Here is a 25,878-nt window from a genome sequence, read left to right on the forward strand (position 1 = left end):
CTTGTCAACTCTGATCGTTGATTCCTTTTCTTTTCCTCCACATAGAAAAAAGGTAGGAAAAGCAGCACATTATGTACTTCCTAGCACAAGAGAGGGCTGCGCGTTTCACCTCCTCAGTTCTGACTGACATCAATGCCTACAAAATACAGACAAACCGCCTGCTGTTGGCACAAATATCCCAGATAACAAGGATCCAGCTCATCACCCTCGACAAGTTCAGAGCAGCCCTTGACTCTTCATTCCAGGATGCTCTTAGCTCAGAATCTGTTTGCTGGCTGGTCCACATCATTACGGAACAGTCTCATTTTTGTACGCTGCCAGCGCCTACTTTGTCAGTAGAGAAGGATAACAGCAGGCACACATACGTAGTACTGGTTGGTTGGGGTTTTCTCCCCTCCTTAATTTAGCATGGGCTTTGAAATTGTAACAGCAATCTTCTAATTGCTGATGAAGACAATGCTAGAAAGTATTACAGCATTCAAGGCCAGATTCTAGCAAAAGGAAATTTAAGTACTGTGTTAATATCATGATAGCCTGCCAAGTCAGAAGGACCAAAATAAACAATATGCAGAGAAAAAACAAGCTTCTCAAAATGAACAGAAACAAAAAAGCAAGATGTAGAGAAATGACTTGAAGTATTGGATTTCACGGAGAAATTAAGAGTTGCTGGATTCAGTCTTTAGCCTAAAAGCTACAGGGTCTGGAGATGCTCTTCAAATACATCAAACATGTTGCAAAGAAAATGGGAACAAGCTGTTCTGTATGCCCATAGCTAAGATAAAAAGAGGTTTAGATCCAGCAAGGACAATTTAACTTTTCCTAATATCTACCTTAATACTAGTAACACCAAAGCCCTACAAGAACTTGGAAAAGAAGAATAATCTTTATTATTAGCGATTTCTTGCGGAGCAGACAAGTCTCTGTCCTGCCACGTATGGCTGAGATGCAGCTGATCCTGCCACACTGTGGAATAAAAAACAAGATGAGCTTTTGCTTTCCACTCAAGGATTTCAAGATTTCCAACACCACTGCTGTTCAGAAATCTTCCAATCAAATATCTGAACGTTGGAGTCTTTAACCACAACTGTTTTTTTGCTACCTCATGTTCCTGTTTTTACAATGAAGTGAAAGACTTGCACAGCTTACCAGTTTTACAGCATCTGAAAGCTGGTTTAACAATGCAGCGTCATGTAAAAGGAAAGAAGGAAGCAGATTTTTCTCCTGTTACAGTTTAAAACTGCTAATGGCTCTTGAAAGCTCAGATTTCTATGCCAGTTGCTTGTGCAGGCAGTAACCTCAAATGTCACAGCAAAGCTGAAAATGTATTAAAAAAAATCTGTTCATCTTTTGAATATTGATTTATTTTGTAATTAGCTTACTCCTTTTCCAAGCCTCCTTCCCTAATTTCTAAATGATGTGGAAGTTATTACTGCACAGTTAGACCAAGAGAGAAGAGAAAGAGGTGCTCCGTCACTACACAAATCGCAGGGTATTAACAGAAGGCACACAGGGGCATTTGGAGCGGCACCCTCAGGAGTTCTGTCTGGGTTCAGACAGACTGTGCTGGGACAAGAACAGCAGCTCAAGCAATACTTAAAGCACACCATTGCCATTTGCAAGCACAGGTTCGGGAGCAGCATGCGTACCCAGAGAGGCGGGCAGCAGAGGCTGTAGCTCACAGGCACCGTGTACCAGCGACTTCTGTCGCAAGTGCTCCGACAGCCTGCCCCAGACCTGCGCTCCTGGAGCGCAACTTGAATTGAACCGACACTTTCCCCAGAGCTGCGGCACCAGGCTCCCACTCTCAGGCTGAACAAGAGACTTGGTTGAGTGGAAACACATAGCACCTTTCTTCCTTAAGGAAAATCATAATAGATCACATTCTTGTACCTCTTATAGTCTTACTGGCACACCTTGCGTTATAACTGGATGGACTGCCTTACCTGGGAAGAGGCAGCATGACGGCATGCCAAATCCCAGGGCTGAGATCTGCGCCCCTTGCTGCACCATTGGCCTTTCTGACACCTTCACAGCACAGCAAGAATTTGAACATTTCTGCCTTTGGGGACTTAACTTTTAGTACCCAACTTCTGCAACAGATGCCCAGTCCAAGACAACACACACCACCATCGGGTACCCAAGAAAGCCAGCACACCGGGCAGGGAGGCAGCTCAAGCAGGCAGAAGGAAAACATTTTAAATCCACTGCAGCCCAAGAGAGTGAAAGGTAAGTGTTTTTCCTGCACTCGAAAGCTTGCGGCTGTGATTTTTCAGTTACGTTCATAAACGCTTTACTTGCAAAAAGGAGATAGCCTGGTTTTCTTTTAGCCAGTTTTAAGAACATTTGCTCCAGAGAGACTGAGTCCCTTCTTTTAACTCATGGGACCAAAACTCTCTTCTCTGCATCTGAGAAGAGTAGCCGAGGTTCCAGGTGTTACCACAAGAGATAACTTTCGCCTTAGCAGGCTGTTGCCGATAACCAGCAATCCCTCTGAGGACATTTTTACATGCTAAGAAAGAGATCGTGAGCATGTTTTTCTGAACCCCTCCTCACAACACTGCTTGTCTTGCATTCATAGCATTGTGTCAAAGCTGTAGCTCAGCCTTCTACATTATCATTCCTAAGTAATTTCTGAAATAATCTTGAAGGGTAACTCAAACTGGGGAACTACTTATTAAAGGCAGTACTCTCAATTCTTTCACTGATGCCTACAGTAGCTGTACTCAGCATACACTTGACATTGAAAAATATTAAGCACAAGTCATTACTGGTTTGGGGGGACACCCCCACATGCTAACCAACCAAATGCTACTTTAGCAGGCACATTTACAACCCCGTAAGCTGGAAGCTGTTTCAGACCTGAAGTTATTTCAAACTACAACTAGTCAGGCATAAGTCCCTACGTGCTCCTCTTGACTTAAGAGGAAAAAACCTAAGATTTGCCCCTGCACAACTTTATTGATTTGCAAGGAAAAGATGCACAGAAAAGTCTAAACGTATTTACAGAATATATCCTTTAAGGCAACGATTACTGCTCTTCTCCTCTCTTGTGATGAACACGTAGATAACATCATGCTAAGCAACATCTGTTACAGGTAAGCCAATCATAGTACCAGAGGAAAATATTGCTAATAAAAAAAAACCCTACCAAGTATTAAGCATTCCTTTTCACAGAAGGAATAAAGTACATATTCACAGTTCCTTTCCTTTAGCTGTGGAAAAAAATTGACTTTTTTGGTTAAATCTGATGCAAATATTCCCCTTTCAAAAAAAAAAAAAGAGTTCAGAGTTGACACTATCACGCAAAAATTGACACTTCTTCAAGGTTATGAACAAACTAAGTTTAATCTAAACCTAGTTTACAGTTGCATCAGAGGAAGAATAGTTTCAGTCTTTCCAGTAAACGAATGCAACAGAAGCTATGTCTGTGTCAGCAAATAATTCAGTATGATAGCAGTGAATCCATAGAATCAAACAGATGATGTTCACACTCAATGCCAACAGTACATAGAGTCTGGAAATTTGAAGGCCAGGTTTAGCCTGATCCTCAGGACATCCTCAATGCATAGGTGGCTTCCAGCTGCCTGAAGGAAACCGCTATGGACTCAGGTCACCATTAGGAGCTGCAAGGCATTTGGTGCACACCCAGAGCCCAGTTCCCAGTTTAGATTTCTGCAAAGGAAGTGAATGCAAAAGCACCAAAACTGCCTTCTCAGCCAAACCAGTATGTGGCAAGCGGGGATGAGCGAGGCATTTACTCCCAAACTGCACAAACTACATCACTGCCGTAGATGCGGCTGGAGTCATCCCCTAAAGAGAGCACATCTATTAGGATGTGCAGTCTCATACAATACTTTTAACCCTGGGCTGAATGACCATTTACTAATGAACTGCATTGCAGTGCTCCCAACTGAACCAGCCAGCAGAATTGCTTTCAGCCTGTAGAGCATAAGAAGCAGTAGTGATGTAACCAAAATTACAATGATTTTAAAGTTTCATTCTGCCTGCAGTATGAATTAAGACAGACATACAAAAAAGGGGCTACTCAGGAGAAACTGAAAGCAGAATTCTCACTCCTGTTGCAGATGTTCAGAAAGAACAATTGCTTACTTGCATAAGTTAAAAATTCCTTCGTATAAAGGAGCACTGAGACGCATAAGATGTAATACACTTCATAAACGCAAGCATTTTACAAGTCCATATTACAAGCCGTAACGTCTAGTACATCAACATTCCACAACACAAAGCTTGTCTTTATATTTAAAAATAGAATATAAACAAATAGTAATTCACATTAAGACAATTGCCACAGCAAAATTTCTCAGAGGAAGTGCTTTACCCACACAAAACACCCTAAAGCCTACCAAGCAAGCTCTAAAGTTCTCCAATTTAAAAGGGATAGGGGTAGAAACAAAAATAAAGGGCAAGTGACATCCAAAATTTCGAGAGAAATCAAGAACTCCAAATGTGCCATCTGCCTCAGCTGATACTCAGGTCAGCTTCATCTGGGGAGTCATTACCCCTAAATATGATACAGCATACCATTGCAAAAAAGTAACAGAATAGTTGATTTACTTATAAATTGCTTTATTGAAGCTATAACTTAATAAATTTGATGTTCAAGGTGTAAAATTATCTCACAGACTAAAAATTAACACAAGAGGAAAAAAATGTAAGTAATACAAATCTACTTGTATCACCCTACTGGTAGAACTGAACCTGTAGGATGCTATTATTTGAAGATAAGGAATTAAGACTATCACAGGACTGAATGAACAGAGAGGGAAACACAGTAATAGAGTACTTTACAGTAAAACACCTCTTTATTAGGAATATATTTAAAATTAGCTTTTTATTTCAGGTAAGAAAAATAGCATTCTGACTTTTAGCCAGTGCTGATTTCGGTCATACACTATATTCTAACAGCTAGAAAAGTTATTTGCAATGTTGTTGCCCATTAACAGTTCTCCTAACTGTCCATGCACTGTCTTATTTTTTTAGCTTGTTCTTATATATGTTGAAGAAATTCTTCAAACAAGGTCTGTATTTAGATCTTAGTTAAGATTGACAGACTGACTTGACAGTGACTCAGCATCTGTTATTAGCTCACATACAGCTTTTATAAGCCTCCTTTTAAAGAACAACATGGTTCAATAGCTGATCTATAGAGACAATTAGGAGGGCAACTCTCCAGGAAGACTGTGGCAGAACAAATCCCACTCTTCTACTATACAGTTTAGTACTGTAAAGTAGCAGCAGTTTCAAGAACTTCAGTTAATTCTATACCCCTTTATAAGAGAGCACTGAAGAACAGAATATAGGGGTATTGCTATTACAATTCAAACAGTAAACCACTTTGTGTGTACATTTTTATACTCAGTACAAGTCTCAACTCTTTCTCTTGCTATGCTGTAACTTAACAGTTTAAGGTAATTAATTGGATCATGATGTAAACAAAGATATAAAACCTTTGTGTAAGCTTTACTGGTTTAGGACGGTGCATAAATACCTGCCTTCTAAAAAAAAAAAACAAAACAAGCTGTTTAGTTTTCCATCATGAGCATATTTTAAAACAGGTTTTCATCCAATTAAAAATGAAATCTATGCATTTCACAGAAGTATTATACAGCATTTTTAATGAAATCTGTTTTTAGATACCTGATGTCCATTTTCAATATGACATATCAGACAGGGAAAGTATTCTCCAGACAAATGTCTTGGTTTTGGTCTTGTAATTTCTTCCATCCTCTGTAGCCAATAGGAAGCTAAAAGATACCTGTTTTAAGTAGACTTCCATACGCAGATGTTTCTTAAACACAGATGGAAACAATGGATGATGATATTACAACAATCTCCACATACACTGAGAAAATATCAATAGGCCACAAGTTTGTGGCTGTTTTAAGTGGTATTCTAAAAACATATAGAAACACCAAAAATAGGCTATATCAGGAACCAATCTGATACTCAAATAAATAGAAAATTTGCATTTTAATGTCACATTGCATTTTAGTACATTTCAATCCAAGAAAAAAAATAAACCTACAGACATAGTAATGCGTACAGGATTATATATATTACAGTATGCCTTATTATAATACATTTGTGGCTTTATGATAAAAAAACCTCAAGGGCAGACGGAGTTTGAGCTCATTTAAGTAACTGTCAGGAACAAAGCATTAAATGCAATTCTGAAATAAGTACTTTTATTTAATTTCAAAATCTTAAAACAGCATTAAACCTTGGCCTTTTCTTTTTAAAAAAATTTAGTTACCACGGAGTTAGCTAAATAAGTATTCTGAAAGGTTTAAACGACATAGAAAATGCTTTTCCCAATTTTACATACAATGAAAGGACAGATGATTTCAAAAACAGCACCTATGGCTAACTCCACGTTGACCTTGACCTACAGGTCATTACTGATCTCGACAAGGAATCCAGCAGATTTTGGAAGTTGTCCATTTCACATGAAAGCAAGAGAAAGGGTTATCATATGCGAAAATATTTTTCAAACTGTTCTTAACATGTAATTGAAAACTAAAGGCATGGTCTCTTCATTATAAAAAAATAAAGGTACAACAGAAACTCTAAAGAAAGATATTCAGCTATACTGAAGTTGCAACCCTCTGAAGAGAAAGAAAAAGGAAAAAAGTCAATTAGCTAAGCTTTGTGCTCTAACCAAACTACTTACAGTGATTTTCAATGGCAAAAGCCCATGCTGACTGGGTGATGCGACAGTTCCGAATACTTTTTGTAATAAATTTTTATTTGTCTACAAGGACACTAAAATGATCCAGTCATGCAACGTTCACTTTAAGCATTCTGCATCTCTTTTCCAATCTTATAGCTAAGGATCTTGTTCCAGTCAATCTTGGTGCGGGTAACTGGCAACTGTCGACGTAGGGCCTTGAAAGTAGTGTCCGACATAGTCTGATAATTCTCACTGATAGCAGTCTGTTAAACACAAAGTCATACAAAACAAAGACACATGAAGAACAGAACTAGAATGTTATATAAAAAGTTAAATGATTGAGTAGTCTGTTACCTCTTAAACAAGCTTAATAAAAATATGCTAAATTAAAATAACATTTTATGAAGGAAAGCCACCAGATCTAGATTGAAACTATGTGAAGAAAATTAGTGAGACAGATGCAATAAACCTGGCTGTAGCCTAGGTGTTTCAGCAAACCACAGTGTATAGTTAATCAGCGGCTTGAATAAAGTGCTGATCAGAGTTAGCTCATACATCATTAATTTCAGACACCAAAGTCTTCCACCGTTTTTCCTGTGGGGATGGTAGAGTCAGTCCACAACATTGTATGAACCTGAATATAACGCATACGATACATACCTAGTAAATTTTTATTAAAGAGCATTTTTTTTTTAAACTGACAGAACATGGTGTCTGAAATTTACCTCATGTTCAAGACCTAAATGAACATGAATCCACTTCCACAGAGGATATCTAGTACAATTATACTTTTCTAACTTTAAAATGACTAATTGAAATGGATAACGCTTATAGTCGTATTTAGCAAAGCTGTCTAACAGAGTAGCCTCCGAACAGAATCTGTAAAAGAATTCCACTTAAGGAATGCACTAATACTGAAAGAGATCAGAATTGCTGATATTTGATCATGCTAGGAACTTTTCTGCTCTCAAAAAAATGACTTCTAATGTAACGTTAAGTAGGTGAGTGCAATCACCAGAGGTATGGAAAGGGAGGATACAGCTAATAGCAGCATGCAATCTATTTATATTTGTATGGAACTGCATTATCTTACTATCATAAGCTAGCTAATTATAGAATACTAGCTTTGGTTATACATGTGAGCAAGGATATCGTGTTTCTTTCCAACATACCTGATATTCATTTTCTGCAGCCTCTACGATTTTTATAAATTCCTTCGCTGTCTGGGCTTCATTCTAGAAAAAGAGCATTTGAATTAGGTCTGATGTACAGCATGATTCTAAGACCAGTTGGATTATGGTTTTTTCCTATAGTTACGAGACACAGCAGGCAGACTCCATGAGAACACGACCATTTACTGAACAAAAACATTCATCCAAAAGGCATTTGCCACATTATTATTATATTTATATTATTATTATTATTATATTAAAAAATAAAAACAGTCCAACTGCAACAAGCATAAAGATTACCATGGAGCTGAGTAAGATATTTAGATTTAAAATTTTATGGTACGATAAAAAAAAATGGAACAGAACAGCATTTGGAAATAGGAGAATGCATACACACAAGTCTAAAAACATGCAAAGTATGGATATTAACATTATCAGTGTTAAATTTCCAGTACAAATTCAGGAAAACTTAAAGAACACCAGCTAACCCAGAAGTATGCGAACACAACCAAAAAACCAAAACAAATTTGTTCACCTCTAAACATTCTGAATCTGGAGACTAAGCTGAGGCAAACACTAGACTTCATATACCTGACCTTCTAAAAACATCCCCAAGTATATCTTGCAAAAATGAGGGTGCAACACACCAGTGTCCAAATTTCATCGTGGCTGATAAAGAGTTTCTTGGCTTTGGGCCTCATCCTTAAGTATTCAAGTGTGTGTTTGTTGCAAAAATAAAAAAGTGACCCATCAGTCAATCTGGAGACAGATTCGCTGACGTGCTTGAAAGAAGTCTCAAGAAGGAAGTCAAGGTTCATGAATTTCGAAACTTCCAACTTCGTGTTGGAGACATTCCTAAGGGTGCTTTTGCAGATGCTCTTCAAAGATAGGAGCGTTCTTGCCCCACATGATCCCTTGTTCCTACAGAGGCAAAGACTGGGAGAAAGCTATGGCAGCTTCAACTACAACTCGTTCAAAGTTTCAGTGAAACTGCAGCTAGCAGCTGTGAAAGTGCTCCTGGACATTGCAAGAAGAGATGAAGGAGGAGGCAGAGAACAAGTAGAACAAATGAAAGGGTTTTGACTTTTCAGTGAACTGAGGCAATGATTTCAAAGGCTCTGCTAATGAAAGGAAGTATTCAGGGGTATGAGGTCTTATTTGGCTCAGAGAGAAATTAGGGATAAGAACGTAACCTTTAGCAAAATGATTCATAGCTCTAGCAACAAGAGAACTCTTCAGCTATTTATTTCAGTTGTGCTCATTGATGGCTCAGAATTTTCCCTGCCGTACAACAAAAAAGAGAAGTCATTGGGACTCCTTTAAATCTACCTACCATTCCTTCTGTGTGAAATAAGAGCCCATACAGCCTCTTCCCTCTATGAAGCTCAAAGCCAAGGCTAAAAATTGGTAACCAGCAACATACTTGCTTTTGTTCTAGCAGGAGGTAGGAAAGTTATGTAAAAGATGTTTTTCTACTCATCGGTCTTCTGCTGCTTTACTAAATTGCGGAACAGGATTAAGTTTCTTCCCAATAGAAAGTGAAGCAAAAGCTATTGAAAGGAGAACTTCTTCCACATAATCTTCCCTGAAGCAACTCTTAGTTGAACGGAAGACTAAACAGATCCCTTCGCTTAGGAGGTCAAAAGTAATTCTATATTTACAGCTTCAGAAGCATTATCAATTGGCACCACACTCCCCCATTCTTTATGGTGCTATTGCAACTGGAAAGCCAACAAGCCTTGCTTTATATTAACAAACAATGTTCTTTATTGATGAATTGAGCTTTTGAGCCAAATTGGTCACTACCAGTCATTATCATCAAAATACTTCTACTGTTCACTTTTACAATTTCCCTTTGCCAGTTTAACTGCACTGGCTTAAGTTTTATTAAAGAACACTCCAACAGAAAATCTTACTGTTTATAAACACAATCTCCAGTAGGCAAGAAGAGCATTATTTCAAAAGTAGTTGTTCATGTCGCAACATTACCAGCTCTGAAAAGAATACATCTGGCACTATTTCCAAACAACTTTTATTTCTGTCTGCTCCTCATTACTATAATGATCCATTTGGAAAGAAGTTGAATAAAATTATGCTTTAAATATAGTGTTATGCTTCTCAGGCTGAAGCATCTCTGAAAGGGCTTTTCGTACAGAAAAGCAAGAGGCTGACAGCACCAGTTACAGACAGGGAGGAAATGAAGGGAGAATACCCACTACTACTCAACTGGTAGCATTTGTTTACTATTTTTAGCATACTGGTCTTCTCCCAGTGAGCAAAGGAGGCAGTCTAGAGACTGTACTACTAACTGTGTTATTCTAACTCAAACCTCCTTCATATTCAAAAATTACTTCTACAGGTCACTCTGCAGATCAAAGTTTAAATACAACAGAAGTGCAGAAAGACTGACAGCAAGCTAATTAAAGATTTACAATCAAAGTTAATTGAGCTTATATACACCACATGCAAGCATACATTAATTTTTTTTAAACTTTTTTTTAAAAAACAGCAACTACATATTAGGTAAAAGTAGTAAATATCACATACAAAATATTTATAAAGTAGAACATTAATTCCCATTCATGCAGAAGAGCAAACTAGCCTCCAAACTTCTGATTTTTTTTAAGCTTGCTTCTGTTTTAAATTAAAAAAGTCAATTCACTATACACATTAAGGTCTTTAAAAGTTCACTTACAGACACCGTTAGAGAATCTTGTATGTCTTTATGGCTCACCAACTGAACATTACCATCTTCATAATAGTGAACCTACAGAAAATTAAACAAAGAACCTCATATTAAATGTTACAGACCAGCAACATAAAGGAAAATCAAACTATTGTACTATTTATTATAATAACAAACCTATATGAATCAAACACACACACACCCACCATTACAGAACAACAAAAACAGGAAAACCAAAATGTTGTACTATTTAAATATTTTTGAGGGGGAATAGTAAAGAAGCTACTCTGGAAACATTTTTGTGTTGATGTGCCTTAAGTAGTATTTCATGCAAAGAAGTTTAGAATCACAGAACCGTAGAATCATTTAGGTTGGAAGAGACCTTTAAGATTATCAAGTCCAACCGTAAAACTAACACTGCGACGTCCACCACTAAACCAAGGTTTTGATTAACATCATGAAGATGACATACTATTTACGTGACCTTACTAGAAACTCTTGAAATGGTGAAGATAGATTTAAAACGAGAATAGCTTTGGCAAGGCTTCATGATACTGTGAAGTTGTTTTTTGCTTCATCCAAACTGTTTCCTAGGGACAGTGCAACATTAAGCTTTCCTGTCTAGATCTGCTTGGTTTTGGTATTTTCCTCTATTAGATATGGCTCATAACAAAAGCTGGTATTTATCTAGATAAAGGAGCTCTTTGGGACAAAGTCTGCCAAGGCTAGATAGCAAAGCAGAATGAAATCTATTTACTCCTGAAATGTTATATCTACAGAACAGCTTGATTATTTTGCAGGAGGAGGAGACCAGTAAAAACTCTACCCAAGCTAGCTTTAGTACATTTAAATTCAGTTAGGAAGGATCTGAAAACTCATTTTCTAATGCAACTGTTGGAAAACTTAAAAAAAAAAAAAATAGGAAGCATACATAAAGTTACATGTAGTCATTCACAAAAACTGATGCACAGGAGTTATGCAGCTCATTGACATGTAAACGTATCTTTAAGGATTTTTTACAATTTTGATAAAGTTAACGTAGCTGATATGAGGAATTGAAGAATATGTGCCTTGCCCTATTAGGCAAGATAACGTTTTAATTTGGAGATTAATGCACAATGCTATAATTTCATACACATTATGATCATGATCTGTGCAAGAGACCCTCAGTTTTATAAACAACAATAGAGAAAACACGACACAGAGTAAGACAGCTATAATACTTAGGCAAAAGAAAGGTTTCCCATACGAGAAAAGCATTATTTCCTATGATTCATCTTACATTCTTATTTTGCTTATTGTCAAATAGTTGTTTTTCAAAAAAGATATCATCCTAACCATAAAATAAGCTTCTTTTCAAATCAAACATTACTAAGTGAAACTTCTGCCAGACTTTTTCAATCCAGTTCCTAAAAGATGAGAAGTGCTTACTCAGTGCAAAATTCTGAGACCTCCCAAAAAAACAGCAGAACGGAGAGAGGTATAACTCTCCCCCCTTCTCCATCACAATCCACTGCAGAGGGGCCAAACTTCCCCTGTGCTCTGAGGCTAACATCAGCATGAACATCTGCCTCACCGACTCACATTCTTGACAAACACTCAGGCCTAAAAACTTAACAGCAATGAAGAGTCAAATCTAATTCTGGGATATGTTATATCTTATACAAAATATGAGAAGCAACTGTTCTGTACTATACCTCACTGCTGACATCCTTCTAGAATGCTATGTCTGGGTTCAGAAGACTACAAGAAGGATGATGTTTATGAACAGAATCTCTTGGAAAGGTTAACTAAGGAGGGATGAGAATAACAAATTATCTAAGAGATAAAATTAGTAACCAGTACACTTATCAGTTGTTTCCATGCACAGTTGGAGCATGTCAAGCACCACGGGGACTTAGTTTTAGTAAAAGACTCTGCTGTTGCAGTTTTCCCCTTACAGATAATTACAAGAAAATTAAACAATAGAAGAGATTAAGACAGTTGAGACTCTGTTATATTACAATTTAACAACAGAATTTAAAAAAAAAAAAAAGGAAGAAGTTGTGCAAGTGACCTTAAAAATACTGAAGACACCTGAAGACAGCAGGTGATGCTGGAATTTTCCCCAACATATTCACAAAAAGTCTTATCAGAAACAGGGCCAGGGCCGTATTGCTGTTAAAGATTCTGCAAATAACACTGAAATTTCAGTACTCTGAAACTTCACTAATGTTGTGGTGAGTTCATATTCTAGAAAATGATTTTGCTCTTTAAAAAAAAGGCACTTTGTTTGTTAAGGGGAAGGGGAGCACTCCCACATACATTGAAGAAATTGTACACAATTTCTAAAAATTTGAAAATGAGTTCAAAATTCCTTGCTGAAACAAGTAGTTCCTATACAAGCAAAAAAAGTAAAACTTTTCATCAATCCCCAAAACACAGACTTTAGTGAATGTAAATAATGTCTCGATTAATTATGTGAAATAGTAATAAAAGACAAAATCAGCTGGTGCCCAAACTGAGGTGCCGATTAAAGCCTGAATAGGGAATTTAGTCAGGTTATTTTCTAAGCTACTGGGTTAACCTTTCCCAGAATTAGGTAGACACCTGCCTGCTTGTTCTGGAAAATTAATGTCAAGACATTTAACCAAAAGTGCATGCTGTGGAGAAAATGCCTGTTTTGCTGCAGACTGGATTTAAGTGACAGTTTACTTAGATTCTCCCAATGTCTTGAGAAGCCTAGGAGTTACTTAGGGTGCTTACCATGACCATCTTGATCTGATAATGTAATAATGGCTGTCCCCACTTTGACTATCATTCCAGTTGTTATAGAATTCGCCCCAGAAAGGGAAATCAGATTCAGGCCCCCTGCTTGGGTGGATCTGAACACAGCTACCACATCCTAAAATAACATCCTAGCCTCAGGCTATGGCTAGAAAAACATTCCATTGCATCTTCCTTCTGAAGTCAAGTCACTGAGCAGTAAGGAACTGCAAAACTCATGGGGGCACAAAAAGAGCAGGAAAAGAGAACTTGACTTTACGTCTTGTAAAAAAATAATGAAGTACTACACTGAATGCCAAACTGCACTAAGATTCTAGTCCCTGATCCCAGAATCGTTTTAATAAACTCCTACAAAATATGTGTACACATTCCAGGGAACCAATCCAGGCAGTCAAGTCCCCCTGCCGACCACATGACAGTCAGACTTTGCATTCCTGCTTAGACAGTACTCCTTTCTGAATGCCCTAAAGCCAACAGGAAGGGCAAATTCTGAATGAAGGAAACATGGATTCAAAAATTTCAGATGGTGGAATGACTAAAACCAAAGGTTCCCACCTTTCTGAACAATAGGATGGGTAACATGAAAAAAACCTGCTACTATCAGTTAAAAAGAAAAAAAGTTCTACTTCAGAAAGGGTCTACCCTCAGGAAAGGCTTGTGCCACTGTGAATTCAAGAAACAGGAAACCAAAGAGGTATACTACCTAGCTGAGGTGAATATACCTTCTGAACTCTTCTGAATCATTACAGTAAACACATATTTTGTGTTTGTAAGGATTAGGTAAATATGCAATTAAGCCGCTAACACTTAACTGAATGGGCATCTCTGCTTTGCTTATTGGGTCTCCAAATTCTCTTAGAATACTTAATACACTGGCCTGAGTCTCCCTTGATAATAACTGGAGACTTTACTGATCAGGACACAGTTTGAGATAAGCATACCTGAATTTTCAAGATGCCAGCCACTTGAGTGGTTGAAGGGGTGATTGTAAACTTCCATTCTGACCTCCAACGGCCATTCCTTTAAAAAAATAACATAGAAATCAGATGTCACCCCACTGGTTAAGAAAAAAACCACGAACATACAACTGATAGTCAAGGGAAAACAGAGAATGAAATACGCTGTGCAGCCACACGTGCACAAGATCTTTCCCTAAAGATTCAGCCCCATAGTCAGTCAAGAAGAGAAGAGAGTTTCCCAAAATATTTACCCTCAGTTTTAGATGTGGACCAAAGAGATTTATTAGTACGGACCTTTTAACAGTAGGAATTAACTTTTGAAAATACCTAAAGCCTCCAATGTTCTTTCCCTCCTTTATTATTAATTAGGTGTATACATAGTCAATCTTTTGTTTCCGGGACCTGGATGACTTCCTGGATCAGCCGAAGTCATACTTCGCATCAGGCTATGAAAACCTTGAATGGAAGGAACATTAAAGTAGCAAAACTTTCCGCTATGCTGAACTGTAACCAGGCCTTTCAGCTCTTCTAGCATTTCTGTTCCAGGACAACTATTTCCTTCCAGTTTCCTTCCACAAATTCAATATCCTTGCCAAATTGCTTAAAGGGAGTTTCAAACATCTGGAAAACAGTATGGGGAGATTGTAGTTTCACTTGATTTCTTTCCTGTAGACGAGACATTTTCTTATTTAGTTATGAAGTTAGTGGATTAGAAGGTTAGTACATTAGAGCTATATTAAGAATGTACTGCGGCTGTCTCTCCATTTCTCCTTTGGATTTAAAGAAGGAAAGTTGATACTATGAGTTCCATTCCTACTAATGTTAGGTGTAGATTCCAGTGCATTCAACAAGGGAAGAGAAAGAGATAAAGACATTAACACCTACTAATGGATCTATATTGACACACCTTAGATATTAACAACATTAACTCAATTATAAAGCCATTGGTTATTATTTCAGACACTATCCAAATTATAGATTATCACTGAAAATTCAGACTAAGGCAATTCAGAAGCTTGTTGGAATCTCTAGGAAAACTGAAAGGGTCACCCAACTCAGTGACGCTAATATTACTGGTAACTTTAAGACCGATCCATTAGTTATAAGAAAGCTTACATGCTGAACTACATTTTAGGTACAATATTAGTTTTTAAATGCATGGGATTCAATGACTAGCTAACAGGTTTGTTTGCTTCTTAGTCACTTTGTGGTCCTTGAAGTTAAGATGACCACAATGTTTCCACCCTGGGATATTTTTTTTGTCCTTAAGATGCTATTCCAAGAAAACAGTTCAAGTTCAGAAGGATCCTTCTGTAGGAAATGCTCTAAGTTAAAAACAATGTGTCATTACTTTATTTACCTCTGCTGACGTAAGATATTTTGTAAAAGATTAAGTGTCATTCCTTTTCTTTCACATTCTTTAATAAGCCATCTATCCTACTATGTTGATCGTATTTCAGAAATTCATAGAACATTTTTCTTTGGCATGTATTGGTTTTCTATCATCCACCAAACTTGCTGTCATGGTAGGCTGCCAGCCTTCCAAATGCCTAAAAAGCTAGGACACCTTGAGAATAAATAATGTCCGTGGTTTGGGCTGGATATCCAGACATACAGCTGGATAGCTGAAGAGCGTGGTTAACTTTGAATCTATTCCTCCATCCTCAAATCCCCCAAATCAATATGCATTTATTAAAACTTGCTAAGAATGAGAATTAGTCTGATTATCCCCCTGTAAAACTCTTAGAAACATGGTCAATATTTACCCATAGATGTCTGACCATAACTTTATTGGAGAAAACTTTCAAGAAAGATTTTCTCCATCTGTAAAACGTTGTTGCATATCTGTTCGTCTTCTTTAATATAAAGACTATAATATTAAAGTAACTATTTGGAATACCGGAATTTATTCGTACTTCCGAACTAAAAAGAAAATCAGTATTATTTCAAGTTACTTTTAACATTGATGTAAAACATGCAGACTTAACCAGTCAGGTTTAAGTCAGTAGGAAAAACTATTCATTAAACTGTGCAAATTAAATTAAAATCTATGGAACAGTATACTGGGCAAATAATTTAACTGATATAGACACGTGCTGAAATTACTATGCATACGTAATATTCACCTTCAGCATCAGAAAAAAATTTCTGCACTTCCATTCATTACCCGTGGGATTACTAAATATAATTTTAAGCAGATGCAAAATAGCAAATAAAATAATAACGAAATACATTTCTTCAGACATTTGCATACATTCGTTATCTTTAGGAGATACTTCCTTAACCCAAATCTCATACTGTGATATTTGTCTCAACTCTGGCCTGTTTCCTCCAAGGAGCTATCCAAAGTTCACTCCAGACTGTGGAAAACATCTTTCAACCAAGTACAGAAAAAAAAAAAAAAAAAAAAAATCAAGCTGCAGTTTATAAGAGTTCATTTCATCAAAGATCACCTTTATCTACCTAACCCAAAAATCAATGATTCAAGTCTTACAGTAAATTCACCTTTGGTCACTTTCTTTCTCCGAGACATGCCTAGATGGAGTTGTTTTTATTCTGTCAGTCACAAAGGAAGCAACATGAGCAGAAGCAACTGTATGAGGGAACACAGGCATAGGTATTGGTGCTGGTGTGATAAACTGGAAGAGCCATAAGGAATTTTACCAAGTTCCCAAAGTTCTGTAATGGAGATGCAGACGTGCAGTCTGCCATTTTACCTACCACAAAGGAAGAGATTTCTACACAGTTTTGGCAGAAAAACTTGGGGTGGGGTGGAGGGAGAAAAAAGTTACATGCAAGATGTGCATGCACCTCCTTCTCTGAACTAAGAATTATCAGTGTAATGGCACTAGCACAGTTATTCAGTTTGCTGTATTTTACTGTATTTGTACGCATAGAGAAAAACTTACCAAAAATTTTTTGCTTGAAACTGATGGCTCTCTATGCATGCAATAATGGTCTGCTGTCCATCAATTGTCTTACCATACACCTTAATTAGAAAGGAGGGGAAAAAAAAAAAAAAGAACAGAGTTAAAGTTTCAGTATCTGCCTTGTTCAAACTGCTTAGAGATACCTAGTTCCATTATCATTACATAATCTGTAAAATTTAATTTTACAACCACTATGGTTCTTACATAATATTCAGTACTTGAAACATTAAAGTGTATATTACAATACAGAAAAATTTAAGATTAGAAAAATGTGAAGGTCAAGCATCTTAACTGAAATTTTATATACTACGAACTCATTTTTCTGCAACTATAGGAATTTTAAGCCTATAAGAGTGACTGCTATGGCAATATATATTACCAGCTGGATTTCAGATACCAGTTATTCTACAACTAAGTGATGATTTAAGCCTTTACAGACTAGTGAAAAGGTGATTAAAAGGGTGGTTTGGGTCCTCTGTTCTGCTTTATCCCCTAAAATCAAATACTGCTCAAAATGATCTCAATGAACACGCAATCTGGTTTCCTTTACAGAAACTGGAACTCATCCGACTGCCTGGCAATTGAATTACATATGTTAACTGAACAATTTTTTTTTTTTTTTCCCATCAGGTTAAGATAAAGCACAGGACAGCTATCATTAGATCAGTTTGGTGAACTTTAAATGGTCATAGGGCTCCTAACAGCAAATGAATGCTATTTTAGTCCAGACTGAGAGGTTTTATTTTAAGAAGCCATCAGAAGCCACTGATTCTGGTGGTAAGAATATAGCACTTTCATATATAGGAAATGTGATGGAGAGAACACAGTTTGCTTTACTGACAGTTTTGTCAATAAACTGAGCCAAGACAGACGTTTGTATCTTATAGATTTTATTTTTTTTTAAAGTAACCAGGATCAACGGGATCAACCTGCAATCATCTACAGAAGGTCTTAATGCTTTAAAAAATTTAAATAAAAATTCATCAGAACCGAGAGGTAAGTCTTCACTATGACCTGCAGTAACCACCCACTAGTAATCCAATAGCTAAAATATTAAACTTCTGAAGCTTTCCCTCATTTCCCTGTATGAACCCTTGACAGGACTAAATTCTTTACAGTTGAAACCACCCATCTTCCTGGTTTACAAAGAGTAACACTTTTATTTTGGATTTCTATCTGTAGTGGTACAGTGGTTATATAATTTAGTACTTACTGTGCAGACACCATTTGGGTAGTGTTCTTTCACATATGCTTTCATTGCTGTTTCAACTGAATTTCTCCAAGATTCTATGGCATTTTCAACTTCGTGGGGTCTAGGATCAGTAGCCTCCTTTCTTAAGTGATCAAATTTAAAAGAGATCTTATTCTTGGGATCCAAAAATTTTCCATTTCCCAGATCACCATGTTCTGTTATCAAAACCTGTATTATAAAATTTTAGTTAATAACATTTGCTATTGAATAAAGAGAAAAAAAATACCATGCCAAATCTAATTATATCCCACATTTAACTGGAGCTTACTCATACCCAAAGACTCACATTTTAAACAAAATATGCATATAGCAAGAGAGAATGAGGCTAACATGACATACTGACTCAGAAAAAAAATCCTGAATCTTACCCTCTTACTGCAATAAAAAATGCAATATAGAAATTCATGTCTTCTAGTAGTAAAGATGGAGTAAATTGTTTCTACAGCTGCAAATCAGGTCTGACTGAATTCAGGACAACACCATAGAATGAAATTTCAAGCTCTTTATATGCCCTAAATGATTAGCTTATGGAACTGGTACTGGCCGTATCTATATTTGGACAGGCAAGATGCATTTCTTTCCATTTTCTTGCCAAGATATGTTCCAATACCAGAACATCTTCAACAGTTTAAGGAGCATTGAAAGTATTTAATTGTATTCATACCTGTTCATCATAACCATCAATTTTTACTGGAGTAAACTGGTCCAAGTTGTACTGTGCAAATGCACTACAAGAGAGAAAAAAAAAAATCAAAAGCCTGCAGCAAGCACAATCTTTTTCCTTAGTAGCTGTAAGAGATTTAAATAATAGCTAATAATCTGGGCAATGATGCATCAAAGAATTATATCAATGCTTCATTATCTAGCAAGCCCAAATTCTTGGAATCACCTTGGTTCATTCAGTGCTCATCTTACAGATTCCAACCACCATTACACAATGATTTCTGTTCAAAAGTAACCTGACAAACACATAAACTTTACAGTAACCCATAGAAACTGGAGGAACAGATAAAGTTTAAATTCCACAGGGATCCGAACTACTACACCAGACATCTTTATTCTTACAGATGAAACTAATTTTGGCATAAAACACAGTAGGCATAATGTTTTGATATAAAAGTAGGGTCTAAGGAAGCAGTATCTTACAGATGTTCAGTGCCTATAAAAACTACCAGGAAACAGAAAACGAAATCCAAAAAGGTGGAGACTAGTTCCAAAATCCAGGTCACCCATTTCCAAAACAGTTCCTCTAATCATTAGGATACAATACAGATCTCTCCTCTGCCAAGAATTTAATCTTGATCAAAGATGCACAACACACATAATAGGGTTTTACTTGCCAAGCACACATCTTTTTAAACGAATCACTTACTGACAGTGAAAGTCTTACTGAAAAACATCTTGCTTTTATGCAACTGAATATGTGGCATCTGGTACTTACTGGGCTGCTCCTTCCCTGAGAAGATTGTCATTATTAAGCAGCAATCGAACATCTGAAAGGAGATATTTACAACGTAAAAGTACAGTTAACTCAGAAACTTGTTTCAGTCACATGACAAATGTCAACAGACTGTACAAAACAAAAAACCCAAACCACCCCATACCCATACAGATTACTAGGTAGGAAATTTATTGCTTCATATTTCATAATTTTGACTGAACAAAATGAGAAAACTAGTACGATCCCTTCCAACACAATCCAGTAAACACATATAAGCCATATTCTACAGGCTGTGTGACAGCTCTAGGAATCTGTCAAACTAGTTTTTAGACAAGTTCTGAATGAGAACAGCACAGGATTCAAATGAGTTCACTTTTAAGATGTAAACTACCAAATCCCTCACACTGTATTGATGGTAGTGGTTACTGTATTTTGACAACATTAATATGGCATGTGGGTTTTTTTTTTAGCCTTAACATTTTTGCTTTCGTTCTTTAATGACACTTAGTAGTCAGAGCACAATATATCACAATACCTTTTCTTCTACCATCATACAAGAAACATAGGAGTACAGAATAAAGTCAATACTCTCCTCAGTATGACTTCTTATTTTCTATGCAGTAAATTGTTATTTACTTTACTTGTTGTACTTGACTTACTGCCTTATTATTTACTAGGTAGTATCTTAATACCAGTTTAATGCACTGATCATTAACTAACTGACCATTATTCTCACTATAACATTTTAAACTCTTCTGAAGATTCCCAAGATATCATGCAAGGAGAAAAAAAAAAAATCCAGAATGTATCTGAAGTATTTTTCCTAAAACGAAAACAAAACAAAACAAACAACAAAAAACACCACTAAAACCCAAAAAACAAACAAAAAACCCCACACCACAACAAAACCCAAACCAAAACACAAAACAAAACACCCAAAATTAAAAAACCCAAACAACAAGAAAATCCACAACAACCCCACAAACCCCAACACCAAACCAAACAAAATCACAATTTACAGAATTGGAATTTAAAGCTTTCTCTCTCTCTTTTTCTAAGAAGTCAGTCTGAATCTCATTGAACACTCATCGCACATTTATGATCAAATGTTTTGTTATGTGTTTCCAAACATATTATACTCAGTTATTGAGCAGGTAGTTGCAACTATGAACTAGCTTAACAATAAGGTTCGTAGCAGTTCTGCTATAAGAAATTGCTTTAACCTTTAGGGAGCTGGGTTAATGAGCTGCTCACCAACAGTTCATTTCACAAATGCAGTACAAACTAAGCTTAAATAATAATCAGCTTGTCACAGTCTAACTGAAGAGCAAGGTACTTCTAAAAACATTACATTCTTTAACAAATTTAAGCTCTCTCCAGCCTGATGTTGACTATAAGTTTAGTATACTAAACCTACTTCTTTACTTAAATAGCACCAGAGCTATTTGTAAGCTACAGCTACAAAATGTATACCTTCTTACATAGTATGGACACCCATGTATCTTGATGCAAGACATACGCAACAATTTTTAAAGAAAAATAACATCTTAGGTAAAGTTCAGGCAACAATAGTTGAGAGAAGCTAATTTCAAGTTTCCTTTCAGCTTACCAATACACTCAGTAAAATGAAGTGTGCCCAAAATTTAAGGGTTAAAAATGTTTGGAGAAGATTAATATTCTTTCCACAATGGGCGTTAAGCAGTAGTCCTTTGTATATTCAAGGTTAAGTATTTGTAATTATATTCCTTATTTAAAAAAAAAGGGGGGGGCATTTTAATTTCAGCTAGTTTAATTTCTGTTGAAAAAGGTAATTGTCTATCGAAGACTGGAAAAAAAAAAAGAGTACGTGTGTCTTCTAAACAAAACCCCTAGCAACTGTTAATTCATGACTGATTAAAAAACAGAAAGCAAGCTCATTCTCACATCACAAAGAAAGTGGTACTTTCCTCCTTTTGCATTTAAACTCCAAGCTGTCTTGTGACTGCAAAGCTTATTATGCCAAGCTACAAAACCAGCTCTTACAGCAAGTGAGCTGCTAGAATATAAGCTACATGAAATTCAGAAGAGTAATTGGCAATACAACTTTGGATATAGACGCCTTAAATGAAAGGACATAGCAGACAGATACTCACCATTGAACACCTCATTGAATTCCCCAGGAGGAGCATGAATTATGAATTTTGCTGCTATACGCACCTTAAATACAAAAACAATTATGTGGTTGTATATACTTGTATTCATTCCTATTCAAACCAATGATGCATTGTATAGCTTTAATACCCAGACATGAAATTGTACAGCTCCCACTGTTTCATGTATTTGTTCACATTACTTAAACTACTCTGTCTTTGTTAGAAACACAGAATATAAAGTTCTACCTCTTCAAACAGAACAGAGGAGGTTATATGTGATGGAAGCAGATAGAGAAATTGAGTCACTCATGTTTCGTATTATGGCAAAAAGGAAAAGATTAATATAACAAATGAGATCAATAATATATTCACAACCTATTTCAACTTTCAGTCCATGGATGCCTGTCAACACACATTCCAAGAGAGCCAAAAACCAACCATGGTGAAGATACATTCAATCTTCAAAGCTTCTCCTCTAATAATTTAACTACACATCCTATGGTTCTAAACTTTCCAAAAGGCCCATAGGTGGACAGTAATCAATAGCTTACATAAGCTTAAAAACACTTGTGTAGACACTAAAGCATGTAATTTCACCTGCATATACCTGTAAGGTCTCTTAATATCACAGAATCAGCAGTTAAAGTTTAAAAAAACCACCTTGAGAACTTCTTTAATGCAAGTCCTCAAGCAATTGTATTAAGCAATTGCCTTCAGCCACAACTTCTTGCAGACAAAACACGGCACAAGCCAGTACTTCCACTAAAAGTACATACACCTGCTCTGGCTTTCTCCCTCCTTCTGCTTGCACAAGCACTTGTACAACTGTACAGTGAGCAAAATTAGAAAGGTTATTTTTCTTTTTTTATTAGACAGGGTCCCTGAACTGGTTCACTGCACAGCAGCAGACACATGTGCTTGCAAAAGGAACACAAAAATGCTTTTCTGATGTGAAGCAACCTTAAAACTTTTCAACTATTACCTTACTTGTAGAATGTCACTCAGCAGACTTGCTTTCATTCATTCTTCTTTCCCCCTTAAACTGTTAAGGGACCCAATATAAAAGTAAGTAAATAAATGTTGGTTTCCTAACTTAACCTGACAAAAGTTCCTATCCTTCACATTTTACAGTTATCTAAGTTCAGGAGACATACAATGCTCTCTTGCATCCTTGATACGATGTTGCTGTTCAAATACAGGATACTACCTGAACCATAGTTCTCATTTCTAATACCTTCGGTTATATTTCTATGGAATAAAGAGCTGGGAGTGTCTGCACTCTCTGGGCTTCCTGTTTGAAATTAAGGTGTTTGAGAATCACATACTCCATTAACAAATATCTAAAAATAAAGATGTTTTACATGTATATATTTATATATATTTGAAACTACAGAAGAACTGTCTGAGCATGCTAGAGCTCTTGAGCTGACTTGTAAATAGCTTTTATAGTCGAGGGTTGCAATACAGCCAGTGCTCGGACCCCAGCTTCTTGACAGGGCCCAAGGTTAAGGCAAGAGTCTCCAGGAGAGATGGTTCAAGCTTAAGAGTGCCCTGAGAGAGCACTTAGCTGCCTCATTAGCAGTGTTCAAACCTCAATGAGATCCCAAATGACTAGCCCAGGCAGCTTTCCGCTCCCTAACAGTCAGCACACAGCCACTCAGAGCTGGCTAATGGAAATGGAAAGGCTGTCAGTTCCCAACTTTCTGAACTGAATGCTACACTTTGGATTGCAGACAGCATTTATCTGCTACCTCAAATACCTAAATCAGAACTCCTCTTTCCATGTAAACAAATTTGCATTATACCGAGATAAATGCCACAGGGTTTACTCTTCTCAAAAGAGACACAGAGAGGCAAGAGCATCTTCTTCTATGGCAGCTTATTAAACCACTTGCCCCGATTAGAAAGCGACTTGGATTGTCTCCTTCGACCCAAAGGACTGCAAACTCATCTGCATTAGCCAGACATTACCCCAACCACCGGTCTGTACACTTTTTCCAAGTGAGGACATATTCCATACCTCTCCTGCTGAAGTCAGGGCATTCTGTACGTGGTATACACAGCTGAATGCTCAACCCAAAGCAATCTAAAGGATGTGCAATATAGCTAACCTACAGTACTATTAAAGCACTCATGAAGGAGAAGGGCAAGACAGGCTCCAAGGCTCTACTACAAGGCCATTTTATCAAATGACCAATTAACAGAGTCTGGGATCAGACTAGAATTTAGGCTTCATGCTTAAGGGCAGGTATTTAGTTGTGCTTTCAGCATGACTGTCAGGCTGACTCCCAGCTCAAAGTTAGATGAAGGCACACCACTTCTTGGTTCCAACGTGACTTCAGGACATGAACAGGACTGCTTATCCCTGCCATGGCTGGGTGAGCTCTGGGCAAGCAGAGAAACAAGACATGCTTAAATGAGCAAAAGTAAGCAAAATCTAGGTGCCCAAACTGCACTCTGAATGACCATGTGCTTTAAAGTGGTAGTATCTGTAAGGTGAGATATTAAGTCTGTACTAAAACTGGAACGATACCTCATTTTCAGCTGTTTTGGTAATGTAAAACTGGTTTTGCTTCTTTTTTAGCTATCAGTAAGAACTATTCTCATCAGTCAGATTAGCTATAGTATGAGTAATATCCATTCAGAAATATTCAATAGTAACAGATGTTTCCTCAGGACAGACCAACCTAAACATTGCTTTTAATGAACATTTTACTAATAAATTCAATTCCTCAATAAGAACTTTTTCAGTGTGATTATTATTCATAGATGCCACTTTTCATAGGACAGATAAACACAATCATGCAAATTTGCAATGAATATCTCATCAAGAAGTATAAAGTATACTCATCCTTACAGAGGAAGAAAACCTAATGTGTCTTCAGAAGATGAGAGTCTGTCAGCTAAGACACTGCATTTTGCTAACCTGCCTTTGTTAAGTCCATTTAAAACTAATCCACTTTTATTCAGCAATTAAACCAAATTAACTTATCTGTGGAGATGAGTATCTGAAAAAGCCGTATTTCCCCAACTCATACATACAAGAAGTCCACATAAAAGAATTACATCCAGTAGTCTCACTTAACACATAAGAACTGAAAAGGACTTACAGCTTCTTTATTGCCACTGAGTTTTTCCAGAAATAAATGCTCTAAAGGAGGTTCCTCTGTTTTCCAAAACCAGACTGATACCGAAGGATAAGTGAATGCACTTTCATGAGCCTCAATGAGATGAAGATCTCCCCCTTTTGGCAGTAAAAAGCCACTGGCTCAGCTATCACTTGAGGAAGCACAATTTAAACAAAGGGACAGTCCATACAAAATGTGGTGTTTATGGGCAAATAAAAAAATTTAAAAATGCACATATAGCAAGAGGCATATTACTTGTAATATGAAGCAACAGGTAAAAAACTTAACTGCAATATAGTCCAGTTGAGATAGGAAGTTATTTTTACTGAAAACTGATTAAGAAAACACTTCAATCAGATGCATTACAGTTGAAACCAATGCTGGTTATTCAATACATTGAGACTTTAAAAAATTGATTAGAACTGATTTGAACAAGTCAAAACAGAAAAAAACATAATATTCTCAAAGTCTAAATGACAAAACCTTTTTCATTCAAGAGAACTGCACCTTCACACACAGTACAAGCGCCTTATACACATATCAGCAAGTAACAAAAAATTAGGTTACAGTTGAGTATTCCTTTAGAAAACTCAAAAGCTAAGACTGAGAAATCACCTGAAGTTTCTCCATTTTTTACTCTACTTATTCCTAAAACACCACCTAAAGTTTAAGACAGTGTTTTAATGATGTAGTTTCCAAGATTAGATAGACTTACAGCCAC

The 25,878-nt window shown here is 36.8% G+C and overlaps 1 protein-coding gene across 2 annotated transcripts in view; it reads right to left on the reverse strand.

Annotated features, from left to right (window-relative positions):
• Positions 1–5,972: 5,972 nt before the first annotated feature.
• The window catches only part of CAPZA2 (capping actin protein of muscle Z-line subunit alpha 2), a 31,815-nt gene continuing 11,909 nt past the window's right edge, over positions 5,973–25,878 (reverse strand). The window contains exons 2-10 of one of the 2 annotated variants that reach the window (XM_087764064.1): positions 22,030–22,093; positions 19,898–19,949; positions 19,121–19,184; positions 18,418–18,624; positions 17,184–17,263; positions 14,257–14,335; positions 10,559–10,630; positions 7,864–7,926; positions 5,973–6,954 (exon numbers count right to left, since the gene is read on the reverse strand). In XM_087764064.1, coding sequence (XP_087620190.1) covers positions 6,814–6,954; positions 7,864–7,926; positions 10,559–10,630; positions 14,257–14,335; positions 17,184–17,263; positions 18,418–18,624; positions 19,121–19,184; positions 19,898–19,949; positions 22,030–22,093 — 822 coding nt within the window. In that variant the 3' untranslated portion in view covers positions 5,973–6,813. Of the gene's footprint in view, positions 6,955–7,863; positions 7,927–10,558; positions 10,631–14,256; positions 14,336–17,183; positions 17,264–18,417; positions 18,625–19,120; positions 19,185–19,897; positions 19,950–22,029; positions 22,139–25,878 lie in introns of those variants that run through there. The other variant, XM_009466109.2, reaches the window with a different exon arrangement.

The sequence above is a fragment of the Nipponia nippon genome, unplaced genomic scaffold (assembly GCF_047370975.1).
Source record: "Nipponia nippon isolate SJK-2023a ecotype South Korea unplaced genomic scaffold, ASM4737097v1 scaffold_3, whole genome shotgun sequence".
NCBI lineage: Eukaryota > Metazoa > Chordata > Aves > Pelecaniformes > Threskiornithidae > Nipponia > Nipponia nippon.